We start from the raw sequence: 13,265 nt of genomic DNA on the forward strand, positions 1-13,265 counted from the left end.
CAAGTTAATCCTCTGCCTTGCGGCACCAGCACACGGGGTTCTAGTCCCGGTCGGGGCGCCGGATTCTGTCCCGGTTGCCCCTCTTCCAGGCCAGCTCTCTGCTGTGGCCTGGGAGTGCAGTGGAGGATGGCCCAAGTGCTTGGGCCATGCACCCCATGGGAGACCAGGATAAGTACCTGGCTCCTGCCATCGGATCGGTGTGGTGCGCCAGCCGCGGCGACCATTGGAGGGTGAACCAACGGCAAAGGAAGTCCTTTCTCTCTGACTCTCTCTCTCACTGTCCACTCTGCCTGTCAAAAAAATAAAAATAAAAAAATTAAAAATTAAAAAAAATTATCACAAGTATATATGCTCATTGTGGAAAAACTACAACAACACAGACGTATACAGAATAAGAGTGAAGATAGTCCCTTTGCCCTACTCTAATCTTCTCATCTCATTAACAATTTGTGGATCCAGGAGGGAGGGTAGGGTAGAAGTATCACTATATCCCTAAATCTGTATATATGAAATACATGAAATTTGTATAACTTAAAATTAAAAAAATTTGAATCCATGTATACATTAAACATTAACTGGGGCAGGGTTAACAATTTTGCAGCTTTTCTTTTAAACAATATCAATTGACTTTAAGAGTTTTATGTATTTATTCGAGGTAGGAGAAATAGAAAGAGAGAGTGAAAGAAAACATAGTTCCACTGGTTCACTTCACACATATCTGCAGTGGGCAACAAGAGGCCAGGCTAAAACCAGAAACCAGGTTTCCTCAATCCTTGTTTCCTACATGGTTGCCAGCTGGTTCCCAGGGTCTGCATTATCAGGAAGCTAGAATCAGGAGCCAGAGTGAGTCATAAAACCCAGCTGCCCTGATGTCTTCCCACTAGGCTTAATTCTTAAAAGTGGATTGGGCATTATGTATTTTATTTGAAAGTCAGAGTTACAGTGTAGAGAGAGAAGGAGAGGCAGAGAGAGAGGTCTTCCATCCACTGGTTCACTCCCCAATTGGCTACAATGGCCAGAGCTGCGTCGATCTGAAGCCAGGAGCCAGGAGCCAGGAGCTTCTTCCACATCTCCCATGCGGGTGCAAGGGCCCAAGGACTTGGACCATCTTCCACTGCTTTCCCAGGCCACAGCAGAGAGCTGGATTAGAAGTGGAGCTGCCGGGTCTCGAACTGGCACCCATATGGGATGCCGGCACTGCAGGTGGTGGCTTTACCCACTGCGCCACAGTGCTGGCCCCCCACCTACTTCTCTTTAACATCTGCCTAGCACTCCACTGTGAGAATGCAACATGAATTATTTAATTAATCCTCCATAAATCCAAGTTTAGGTACTTTTTTTAACCAATGAAGTTATCAACATTCTTATTACATAGATATCTTTGCACATAAGAGGATTTTATTTAATCCTTAAAATAGAATTTCTTTAAAAAAATCTTAATATTTGACATTTTACTAGGTAATGTTAAATTCTCAAAAAATGGTCCCGATTTATATAATAAGTGAGTCCCAGTTCTCATATTATTTGTTAGATGTTGTGTTAAAATTTGTAAGACACTTTCTCATACTGCCCATTATAGCAAAAAATGCTCCGAGACCCTAAGTTGGTACTCACTTTTCTAAGAGCTTGTCATAATTGTCATTCAGCAATTTTCGTTCTTTTTCCAAATCTTCAACTCTCTCCTGAAACTAAGAATAACAATAGAGTCCTTGAGGTACAATTTACAAACCTGTTGCCTTGCACAAATGGCCCTTTTTCTTTTGTAAGACAGGCTTTGGGTAAAAGCTTTTCTATACCCATTTTCTAAGTTTACAAGGAGCCAGTCAACTTAAAGGACTTTAATTGATTCCATGTGAGCTAGAAACATTTATTGGAATGAATGAGGCTTCTCTGAAGTTATCATGGTATCCAGGTTTCTATTGTTAGAGAACAGACTGACCCTTATGGAAGAGCAAGGACTTTGGAGAACAGTATAAATCCCAGCTTTCTCCCTAGTGATGTAATCTGAAGCAGATAATTTGACTAAGTGGAGCCTCTTTCGAAAACATGAAATACCTATATTGTTGCTAAGATGCACATTTTCACATCTCTGAAGCTGGAATGTAGCAGTCATCTTCCAATGTAACTATTTACCTCCTTCAGAGTTATCTGCAGGATGGACACATCTTCCAGTTGGCTCTTCATGCTCACAGCCTTCTTGCTCTCCTCTGTTAGCTCTGCCCTGAGCTCATTCACTTGGGTGAGAAGGGCATCATGAGCTGCACCTAAGATTCCCTGGTTCTGGGACAAAAGGAAATTGCTCTGGGACAGTCAGATCACTCACAGGTGTGTTCTCTATCGACCAGTCCTCCCCCACCCCCACCCCCAACACACACACCCACACCTGAGCATTCCCTAGTGGATGTCACAAAGAATGGCATTAATAGTATGTTGCCTTTGCACTGTAAGCTGACCTTGATTTCCACCTTAGCACTTCTTTGAGAGAATAATTTCCCTGGTAGGAAGGGCTGTCATTCTGGGCAACTGTAACTCAGCATTGAAGCCTTACATTTCCCAAGGTTCAAATTAACCCTTTAAGTCCCAACTTCCAAAGCTGCCCTTTCTAAGCTATTTGATAAGCTTCTATGATTATCTATTCATCCCTTTGCATGTAGGGATGTGACAGTGCTAGCTCTAGCTTTAGGGGAGCCCAGTTATGGCCTTGGAACTCTGGCTCAGTGACTTTTTTGAAAGAGTTACAGAGAGAGGTTGAAACAGAGAAATAGAAAGGTCTTCCATCCGCTGGTTCACGCCCGAAATAGCAACCCAAAACTAAGAGCCAGGAGCTTCTTCCAGGACTCCCATATGTGTGCAGGGGCCCAAGGACTTGAGCCATCCTCTGCCATTTTTCCAGGTGCGTTAGCAGGGAGCCGGATGGGAAGTGCAGCAACCTGGACTCCAACCAGCACCCATATAGGAATCAGTGCTGCAGGCCAGGGCTTTAACCTCCTGCACCCTGACTCAGTGACTCTTAATCATGGGCACTCAACCAACCTCACCTGCAGACCAGTGAAATATTTAATATCAGAAAATCTCCAACAACTGTTATGCCTCACCACCTCACACATGGGAGAAGAAACTGTTAGAAATTTTTGAGTGATAATTTGCCCTAGCAAAAGGCTAAGAAACACCAGTCCAAATATTTCTCCACTCAGATCTCAAATTTCAATTTTTGAGGCCAGTGCAATAAATATCTTCTGGTAATAGTGATATAATTTGACTTTTAGAAACTATTACACAGTAACTTTGATTTAGTTGGCTAAATTCTAGTATTATGTTACTCAGAGATAAATGAGTTTCTTTGGGCTTGATCATTCCAATCAGTAAGAAACAGACTCGAGGCTCGAGTTGTGGTGGAGTAGGTTAAGCCACCACCTACAATGCTGGCATAGCATTTGGGCACCAGATTCCCAAATGCTCCACTTCTGATCCTTCTCCGCACTAATACACCTGGGAAAGCAGCAGAGGATGGCCTAAGTGCTCAAGTCCCTTCACCAATGTGGGAGACCTAGAAGAAGCTCCTGTCTCCTGGCTTCAGCCAGGCCATTGCAGCCACTTGGGGAGTGAGCTGGAAATGGAAGATCTGTCTCTGTCTCTTCTCTCTCTACCTCTGCCTTTCAAATAAATTAAATAAATCTTAAAAAAGAAAGACAAAAACCTCTTAAAGAAACAGACTCAATCATTCTTAAGTACCTTCTGGAGCAAGGTTTCATATGCCTGGAAGAAAGAAAGAATTATTTTACTTTTTTAGCAATTTCATGATGTATGATGTTTATTGATATAACACAAATGTTTAATGTTTTAAAAGACAGTATAAAAAAATCCCACAAGCCATGCCAATTTGTGTAACTGTTTACAATGACTGCACAATCACATCAGCAAAATCACATCACTTCTTTAAAAAGAATAAAGGGTCATTTATTCAGATTTTCATGGTCTTTAGTAGATTAGCTAAGAAAAATATTTAATCTCAAACTAAACATTCTCTGTTATGCAGTATGCTTTAGAAATGAACTCTGCCTGTCAAAAAAAAGCTTTCCAGTTTCAGAGAAAACAATAATCAACGCGACTACTAGTTGATCAATTACTGCTACATGTTTTTTCATTATATGCTTCATTATTTCATCTGTATCACCTCAGTTAACTCTTGCAGCAAGTTTGGGACATAGGTATTATTATCTAAACTTTAGAGAAGACCAAAGCTCCGAGAACTAAGTCAGTTGCTGAGAATGACATAGCTACCAAGAGGCAGAGGCAGAACTCTAACCCAGCCCAGGAGACTGCAAAGTGGACACTATTTTACCACCAAGGGACTAAGAGAATGTAAAATTATTTTAGCATCTGTATGAAAAGGCATTAACTAGAAAAGTGAAAGGAAAACAAATAGTCAAATCTACATTTTAAAAAGTAGTAAAGAATTCACCATGTTAGTCATCTTTACCAGTGTTTACCATGACTAACAAAGGTAAGGAAATTCAATTTTTTTTTATTTGACAGGTAGAGTTATAGACAGTGAGAGGGAGAGACAGAGAAAGGTCTTCCCTCCATTGGTACACCCCCAAAATGGCCGCTAAGGCCGGAGCTAGGCCGATCCAAAGCCAGAAGCCAGGCGCTTTCCCCCACCCCCGCTCAGTCTCCCACACAGGTGCAGCCACCCAAGCACTTGGGCCATCCTCCACTGCCTTCCTGGACCACAGCAGAGAGCTGGACTGGAAGAGGAGCAACAGGGATCAGAACCCGAGGCCCATATGGGATTCCGGCGCCACAGGCGGAGGACCAGCCAAGTGAGCCATGGTGCCGGCCCTTCTTTTTTCCTTTAATACAATGCAGAAATGGAGATGAATTTTTTTAAAAATCCAATTCTGCAAAAATAGCCATTTGCCAATACAACTTTAAATTCATCTTTCCCATATTTCCACATTCTGTAAATGCTACTAGAATCAGTCAGATCAAGACTCAAGTATATGCGTAAATCTTTGCAAAGCATAGGTCTGGTCCCATCAAGATGCTATAGCCTGTATCGGAGTGGACGTACCATGTACAATGTTAAAAGTAGCTGGACCCAACCTCAGTGCCTGACACCACCATCGTCTCATCAACCAAAGGAGAAAACCGGAGTCACCGGTCATGTCTCTGTCCCTTACTCCTTCCCCTGTAGTGAGAAAGCCCATTCTTCAACTTCCGGAGCCTTCCCCCATCTCTTCCTCTGCAGGCCTCTCATTGCCTTATCAGGACCTCCACCTGCTTCCTCTGGGCCCCTGCAGTAGTCACCTACTCTGCTCAGGTACCTCTGGACTCTTGTGTCCCTTATACCCTGCCTATGGAAGGCTGTATTAGTCACCTGGTATTCTCTCCTTTAGTTCCTTGAAGGCAAGAGCTGTCATCTTATCTTTGTACCCCAGTGCTTTGCATGGTTCCTAGCACTCAATAAATATATTTGCTCCATAAAACAATGGCACTGACCCATTACTTTTTTTTTTTTTGACAGGCAGAGTTAGACAGAAAGGTCTTCCTTCCGTTCTTTCACCCCCCAAAATGGCCACTACAGCCGGTGCTGCACCAATCCGGCACCAGGAGCCAGGTGCTTCTTCCTGGTCATCCTTGCGGGTGCAGGGCCCAAGCACTTGGGCCATCCTCCACTGCACTCCCTGGCCACAGCAGAGAGCTTGCCTGGAAGAGGAGCAACCGAACAGAATCCAGCGCCCCGACTGGGACTAGAACCCAAGATGCTGGCGCTGCAGGCAGAGGATTAGCCTAGTGAGCCACAGCGCTGGCCAACCCATCACTTAGACCTTTGAATCCTTATTTCCACCATCCAGATATTAGTTTCCAAGGTGTGAGCAAGAGCCCTGGTGCCAGCTGGGACTTGATCCTACTCTGCCCCCTTGCTATTTGTGTGACCTGAGTGAGTGTTCCTCGAGACCCAGTTCCCTCGTGCCCTGAAGGTACTTGCCCTGAGTGTCGTTACAGGCTTAACTAAGGCCGTGACTCAAAGTGTCTAGAGCACAGTAGAGCACCTAGACAGGGTTCAGTCAAGGCTGGGTTCCGTTGCTTTCCCTTCCCCTTCTTCCCCTGGACTGCTCTTGGTTTCCCAATTTAATGACCTGCACATTAACTCCACTTAATTCCACCTGGGTAGGCAGATCTTGACCCTTTTTCTCAGAAATACTGGGAAAAGAATGGACTCAAAGTTGCAAGGCTTGGATCTCAATAACGCCTGTAAGTTGTGTGATCTTAGATAAGTAACCCATCCTCTGAATTGTCATCTCTTAAATGTAAAAGTGAAGAAAATAACAGTAGTCTCTTAACACACTGGATTTCTCCCTCCTTTCTCCCAAGACAGCACAGCTGATGATGGCAACTCACCTCCTGTACGTCTGCTAACTGTGCTTTTGTCACTGCCAACAAGGTACTCCTTTCATGTAAGAGCTTTTTAAGTCGAATCAGCTCCACGTTCTCCTTAATGGAAGCTCTGCCGAGAAAACAAGGTGCTCAAGCGCCCTGAGAATGCGGGAGCGAAGCCCCTTCCCCCTGACTGTGCACCAGTAAGAACATCTCGTTCTGGTCTCTTGCCTTCCCCTCTCCCCCACAGCACACCAGGCAGTGTTTGTAAGCTCGGCTAAATGAGCTGCTTTCTGCTGTCTGCCCTCACACAGCTGAGGTCTGATAGAAAGACCCCTGGCCTTAAAGTCTGTATTCTGACAAGACATAACTTTTTCAAAAACTATGGTGCTCAGTTTCCTAGAATCCCTGCTAAGTCCAGCAAGGTCTAACCTTTTGTGTCTTTAAAGAAACCAGGGAGCCGTGGATCTAGTCAGGGGACAGGAAGGAAGATTAATATTTCTGAACCTAAGAGATCACATTTTCTTTATTGTTTGAAGGAGACACTGGGGAGGCCCTGGGCTCAGCGATTCCTTGCCTTGCTGCTCATTAGAATCACCTGCAGAAACTTTTCAACTGACCCTGCCTGGACTCTACTTCAAATTACTAAAAGGCTATTTCTGGGGGTAGGGCCCAGGCATCTGTGATTTTAAAGGTCTCCAGGTGGGAAACTTCTGTCCACACAAAAACGTGTACATGAGGTTTATAACAGCTTTATTCCTAATGACCTAAATTTGGCAGGAACCAAGATGTTCTTCCTTAGGTGAATGGATAGATAAACTGTGGTGCATTTGGACAAAGCAATGCCATTCAGCACTAAAAAGAAATGAACTATCAAGACATGAAAATTCATGGAGGAAGCTTAAATGCATGTTACTAAGTGAAAGAAGCCAGTATGAAAAAGCTATGTAATCTATGATTCCAACCACATGACATTCTGGAAAAGGCAAAATTATGGAGATGGTAAAAAGGTCAGAGGTTGCCAAGGGGAAGGGGGAAGGAGACATGAGTCGGTGGAGCACAAAGGACTTCTAGGGCAGCAAAACCACTCTGTGACCACACAACGGTGGATCCATGTCATGATGCATTTGTCAAAGCCCTAACTGTAAACTGGCTTTGGGTGATAATGATGTGTCTGGGGGGGTTCATCAACCGTAACCAATGCACCAGGCTGGTATGGGATGCTGATTGTGGGGGAGGCCACACATGTATGGAAGCAGAGGGTATTCAAGAACTCTATTTCCTGCTCAATTGCCCCGTGAAACTAAAAAACAGTTGATGAAACAAAGTTCTCCAGAAACTGAGGCACAGCAAGGGCTGAGCACTCCTATTTGTGGATGAAGTTGAAGTAGTTTTCCCTCCAGGAAGTGAAGTAGCAAATCTTTGATTACACTCAAGCATTCCCTTTAGATTAATCCATTTCTTAACCTACTAAGGCCTCCAGGTCTACTTCTCAGACTGAATTTAATCCGGAACGATCTCTTTCCCCTGAGAAAAAGCAAGGCACAAATAAGGGTCTCCCACTTTTTCAGTTCATTACGGTTTGAGGCACAGAATGCCACGTGCTCACCGAAGTTCTGTGGCCTTCTGGGCACTCTCCAGTGAGCTTCTCTGTGCAAGATGTTCTTCTTTGGACCCCACCTTCTCAGGAGATGCGGGTGACTCTTCTGCTTGCACAGCATTGTTGGCTATAATGTGGGCACTGTTAGGCATGCACAGACCAATGAATTTAGCCAAAAGTATGATTTGCTGAAAGAAAGTACACTGCTAGGCACATTAGGCACAAAAATGAGAATTCAAAATGGTTGTGATAGGGACTTAGAACTGGGCTCTCACACATATAGCAGTCATAATTTTGCTATGTGTGGAGGATACTCTTCCACATTTTAAATAGAACTATAAATGAATTATAACCTAAGTGGTAATAGTATAAAGCGAAAGGGAGGGAACAGCTTCATCTCAGGAAAGGATCTTCTTTTTCCTTCTTTCAGAGAACAGATATTTGTTTTCCATTTGTAAGCAATTAAGTTGGAGTTTGACCTGGGGTTGGCTTTCACCCTAATTATATTGGAAAGGCTCTAACTCACCTACATTCACTTGTTCCCTGAATGATGGATTTCCAATTAAAGCTGCGGGAGTAAGAGCCTGGGGTAAATGGAAAGAACTCACGGTTCGCTGGGTTCACTGGTGATTTCACCCCTGTTTTTTTCATTTGTCACATGGTCCTTGAACGTGGGAGGGGCTGTGTAGCTCCGCCTGTCCCTTGGCCCTGAAAGGTTAGGCAGAAGATGTGATTCTAGGGGCTGGTGTCTTGGTGCAGTGGGTTAAGCTGCTACCACTTAATGCCAGCTGGTTGGAGTCCACAGCTGCTCCACTTCTAATCCTGCACGCTGTTAATACGCCTGCTAAAGCGGTGGAAGATGGTCCAGGTGCTTGGGTTCCTGCAGCCACGTGGGGGCCCTGGAAGAAGTTCCAGGCTCATGGCTTCCCCCTGGCCCTGTCCCGGCTGTTGAAGCTATGTGGGGAGTAAAGCAGCGGATAGAATCTTTCTTTCTTTCTCTATAACCCTGTCTTTCAAAAAAAATTAAATACAGGCCAGTGCTGTGGCATAGTGATGTCTCATATGGGTGCCAGTTCTAGTCCTTGCTGCTCTTCTAATCCAGCTCTCTGCTGTAGCCTGGGAAAGCAACAGAGGATGGCCCAAGTCCTTGGGCCCCTGTACCCATGTGGGCGACCAGCAGAAGCTCCTGGCTCCTGGCTTCGGAGCAGCCCAGCTCCAGCTATTATGGCCATTTGGGGAATGAACCAGTGGTTGGAAGTCCTCTCTCTGTGTCTCCCTCTCACTGTCTGTAACTCTACCTTTCAAATGAATAAATAAAATTCTTTAATAAAAAATCAAGATGTGATTTTAACAACCGTGTCCTCCAGAATACCAAAGTCTGAGGTTGGGTATGCAAGCGCTGGATGTAAGGAGCCTACAGGCCTGTGGGAAATCTTTGTACAACTAGCCCCAGACAAGAGGTTCCCTTTACGGTGGCGCAGAACTGCAGATTTCATCAGTTGGCAGAACAAGACTCAATGAGGGAGAATAAATGGCAAAAAAATAAAATAAAATAAAAATGGTGCAGGCTCGTTCAGGGCAGGGCTTGTGTGTTGAATGCATTTTTTTTAAGTTTGTATTTATTTTCACTTTATTTGAAAGGGACACAGGGAGATCTTCCACATGCTGGTTCACTCCCTCCATACCCCAAATGCCCACAACAGCCAGACTGGGCCACACTGAAGCCAGCAGCCCAGAACTGCATCCAGATCTCCCACAGGGTGGCAGAGACACAACTGTGAGGAGTCAGCCAGGTTAACAGGCAGTCAGGGCGGGCCCAGTGGAAACTGAGGGTGCAAATGCTTTCTTCTCCTAAAAGCTATCTTTAGCAAGATGAAAAAGATCGCCTGCTTGCTCCTTGAGAGCTTCCAACCTTATCATGAGAATAGCAAGGCAGTATCCCACCCTACAGATGGCTCTTTGTTTTATCAAGAGCAAGCCAGATTGGGTGAAAGATTGTAAATCAGGCCTTTTAATGGGCTTTGTTCCCCCTCTTGTAACTGAATGTCAAGTTTTTTTTCTTCCCGAAACTTCCTCTCTTGGAAGGCCCCTTCTTTGCCACTCTGGCTGGAGATCTCAGACTCTAATAAAACTTGCTTTTAAATCGCTCTGCTTGTCCGCTTGGAAACTTCCATGTGAGACAAAGAACTGAAGTAATAATATTTTCTCCACCGAAGTTTCACCCGTAACACAACTACTTGAACTGTGACCTGCTGCTTCCCAAGGTGTGCATTCGCAGCAAGCTGGAGTCAGAAGCAGAGCTGGGCCTTGGACACAGGCACTCTGATAGGGAATGTGGGAGTCCCATGTAGCATGTTCACTGCTGCACCACTTGACTGCCCCCTAGTATGTCTCTCTTTCTAGTGCCTGGTGCACAATCAGTGCCCAAAAAGGCTGAATTGTTACATGGAACTGAAATTTATACTCATTCATTTTTTTTCTCTCCTTATAGCTGTTTTTGCAAAGGTTTGTTGTCTGGAGTACAGGGTTGAACATAGGCTATCTAGTATACCAAACAAAATAAATGAGTACTTATCAATAAGATAAGGGTATTTGAATAGAATACTGTGTCTAACTTTACATCATCTAGGATACTCATTGCTGATTGAGGTCCATGGGAATGGGGGGCGCTGTTACTCTGGAGACACAACATTGGGTTTGACCTCAAACTCAGCCAAAAGAAGAGAAAAGGCACCTGACTCAGATCATTTACAACCTGTCATCTAGGCCTAGACTTCAGCAATGGGCTTGGGAAACTCTGAACCCTTGGAAATTGTATGCAAGCACTGTGTGGAGGTGCATTTTCTTGTAAGAAGAGCCTTACAGTTGATCATGGTTTCAAAGGTGTCCACTTTCCCATAACGCTAAGAACCACAACTTGTTCTGGAAACCTGACTCTGTCCATGTCGCCCAGACACACAGTAGACGGACCCGGACCCCTCACTCAATGTTTTCTCTTTTCCAGACCTGCGGCCCGGAGCCCACTTGCTGATTCCGTAGCAACACGTGCGCCAGGTGTATTGAAAAATCTTTAATCTGATAGCCCGTTTAAGGTAGAAAGCAGGGAGTGAGTACAAATGAACACAACAGAGTGGAGGACGGAATAAAATAAAGAAGGCATGGCAGGCAGGGCGTTCCCTCCCAGGGTTTAGCGGAGTCCGGGAAATGGCTCCGTGCCTCACCCTTCCTGGGTTTCTCCGGCACCTGCGCACCAGCGGTGTGGAGCTGTCGGGGTTCCCCATGGGCGCGAGACGGGGCGCGGCGCGGAGCAGAGCGGCCCACGCGCTGGGTCTGTCCTTGGAGCCGATTTGTCGAGGGGTGCTGCTGCCACCCCACCTTCTGCTGCTGCCTTACCGGCCCGGAGAGTTGCGCCCCAGATGCCTCAGCTCGGAGGTTTCGGCCCACAGTAGTCAGCCGGAGCAAGGTGGTCCTCAGCCTGTGACGGAACAGAGCAGGTGGCTTCTCCTAACACAGTTACTATTTCTAGAGCATACTCGATGACAAATAATCGTGACTTGATCCGTGATGCGATCCATTATTTATACTTTAAAAACAATTAATTTTCTGGGGCCAGCGTTGTGTCCAAGCTAATAATCAATTGGTATCTGGGCTGCTCCATTGCTGATCCAGCTCCCTGCTAATGCCCTGGGAAAAGCACTGGAAGATGGTTCAAGTCCTTGAGACCCTGCCTCCCACGTGGGAGATCGAGATGAATCTCCTGGCTCCTGGCTTTGTCCTGGTCCAGGCTATTGTAGCCATCTCTGGGAGATGGAAGATTATCTCTCTCTCTCTCTCCCTCTCCCTCTCTCTCTCCCCCTCTCCCCCCCCACTCCCCCGCTTCTTCCCTCCGCCCCCCCTTCCATCTCTCCTTCTCTCTGTGTAACTCTGAGTTTCAAAATAAATAAAACATCTTTAAAAATTTTTTTTCTGTCCTTCATACATTGTAACTTTTTGAGACAGGGACATTGTGGTGTCCATCCTTGACCCGTGTTCACATGTAGAGGAAATATGGTTGCAGCCAGAGACAAAGAAAGAAAAACGGAATCCCCTCCCCAACACAAACCTTGAAAACATTGGAAGTATGGTTCTAAGTCATGTTGGCTGCAATTTAAACTCACCAGTTCTGTTACAGCTAAGGTATGATGCTGATGAACCTATAAATATTGTAAGAAACTTGAGGTTGATGCTTACTTCTCGGGAAATGATTCCAGCTGAGCCTGCCAATGTTAAAAACTGCTTGGGTGGAAGATGGCCCAAGTGCTTGGGCCCCTGCACCGGCATGGGAGACCAGGAGGAAGCTCCTGGCTCCTGGCTCCTGGCTTTGGATGGGCACAGCTCCAGCCATTGCAGCCAACTAGGGAGTGAACCAGCAAATGGAAGACCTCTCTCTCTCTGCCTCTCCTTTTCTCTCTGTGTAACTCCGACTTTCAAATAAAATAAATAAATCTTTGAAACAAAACAAAACAAAAAAACTGCTTGGATCTTCAGCTATCTCTGGTGCCTGTTTGAATGCAGGGAGTTTTCCCACCCCAGGTTTCCGTTACATACACGCACTCAGCAAAAAATGTTGGGATGTTCACACATTCCATTTGTATATTTTTAAATGATAGATATTAATTTCTATACTAGTAAATTAGACATTATAAAATATTTTAAAATACCAACTTTTACAGCGGTGATAAATATAAGTAGAAATTATAATATGTACTTCCACATCTTGCTTGTCTGCACACCCCTGTGTATGCACCTCAAATTACAGCTCCTAAGATACACTGAGCCCTTCTTACTGCTGATAGTTATATGCTATTTGTTACCTTACCCTAAAATCATGCTTTTTCCCCTCACCATGAGATTCTGTGGTCTCACTGTGCTAGGGGTTGAAATATATCCCTGCCTCCCACCCCACCCCCACAGTGACTGTAACAAGAGAATGTGTCTTCAGGAAGTGATTAAGGTTAAATGAGGTCATAGGGTGGAGCCCTAAACAGATAGGATTGTGACTTTATCACAAGAGAAGAATTTTTTTTTTCCTTGCTCCCACCATGTAGGAAAGATGGCCCTGACCTTGCTGGCACCTTGATCTGCGTCTTCATAATTGGGAGAAAGTAAGATTCTGTTGTTTAGGCTACCTAGTCCATGATATTTTGTTATAGCAACTCCAGCTAAGACACATGCCTGTCTATTCTGAGTTTTTTTAAAAAAAAGATTTATTAATTTATTTGAAAGGCTGAGAGAGAGAGAGCGC

The 13,265-nt window shown here is 44.9% G+C and overlaps 1 protein-coding gene across 10 annotated transcripts in view; it reads right to left on the reverse strand.

Moving 5' to 3' along the window:
- RPGRIP1 (RPGR interacting protein 1) overlaps nucleotides 1-13,265 on the reverse strand; it is a 92,918-nt gene that overhangs the window by 53,473 nt on the left and 26,180 nt on the right. For all 10 annotated transcript variants that reach the window (XM_070053919.1, XM_070053918.1, XM_070053917.1 and 7 more), the window contains 7 exons: nucleotides 11,203-11,456; nucleotides 8,590-8,689; nucleotides 7,991-8,122; nucleotides 6,406-6,511; nucleotides 3,733-3,756; nucleotides 2,134-2,280; nucleotides 1,615-1,688 (listed from right to left, as the gene is read on the reverse strand). In XM_070053919.1, the coding sequence (XP_069910020.1) occupies nucleotides 1,615-1,688; nucleotides 2,134-2,280; nucleotides 3,733-3,756; nucleotides 6,406-6,511; nucleotides 7,991-8,122; nucleotides 8,590-8,689; nucleotides 11,203-11,456 (837 nt within the window). The remainder of the gene's footprint in view (nucleotides 1-1,614; nucleotides 1,689-2,133; nucleotides 2,281-3,732; nucleotides 3,757-6,405; nucleotides 6,512-7,990; nucleotides 8,123-8,589; nucleotides 8,690-11,202; nucleotides 11,457-13,265) is intronic.

The sequence above is a fragment of the Oryctolagus cuniculus genome, chromosome 12 (assembly GCF_964237555.1).
Source record: "Oryctolagus cuniculus chromosome 12, mOryCun1.1, whole genome shotgun sequence".
Taxonomy (NCBI): domain Eukaryota; kingdom Metazoa; phylum Chordata; class Mammalia; order Lagomorpha; family Leporidae; genus Oryctolagus; species Oryctolagus cuniculus.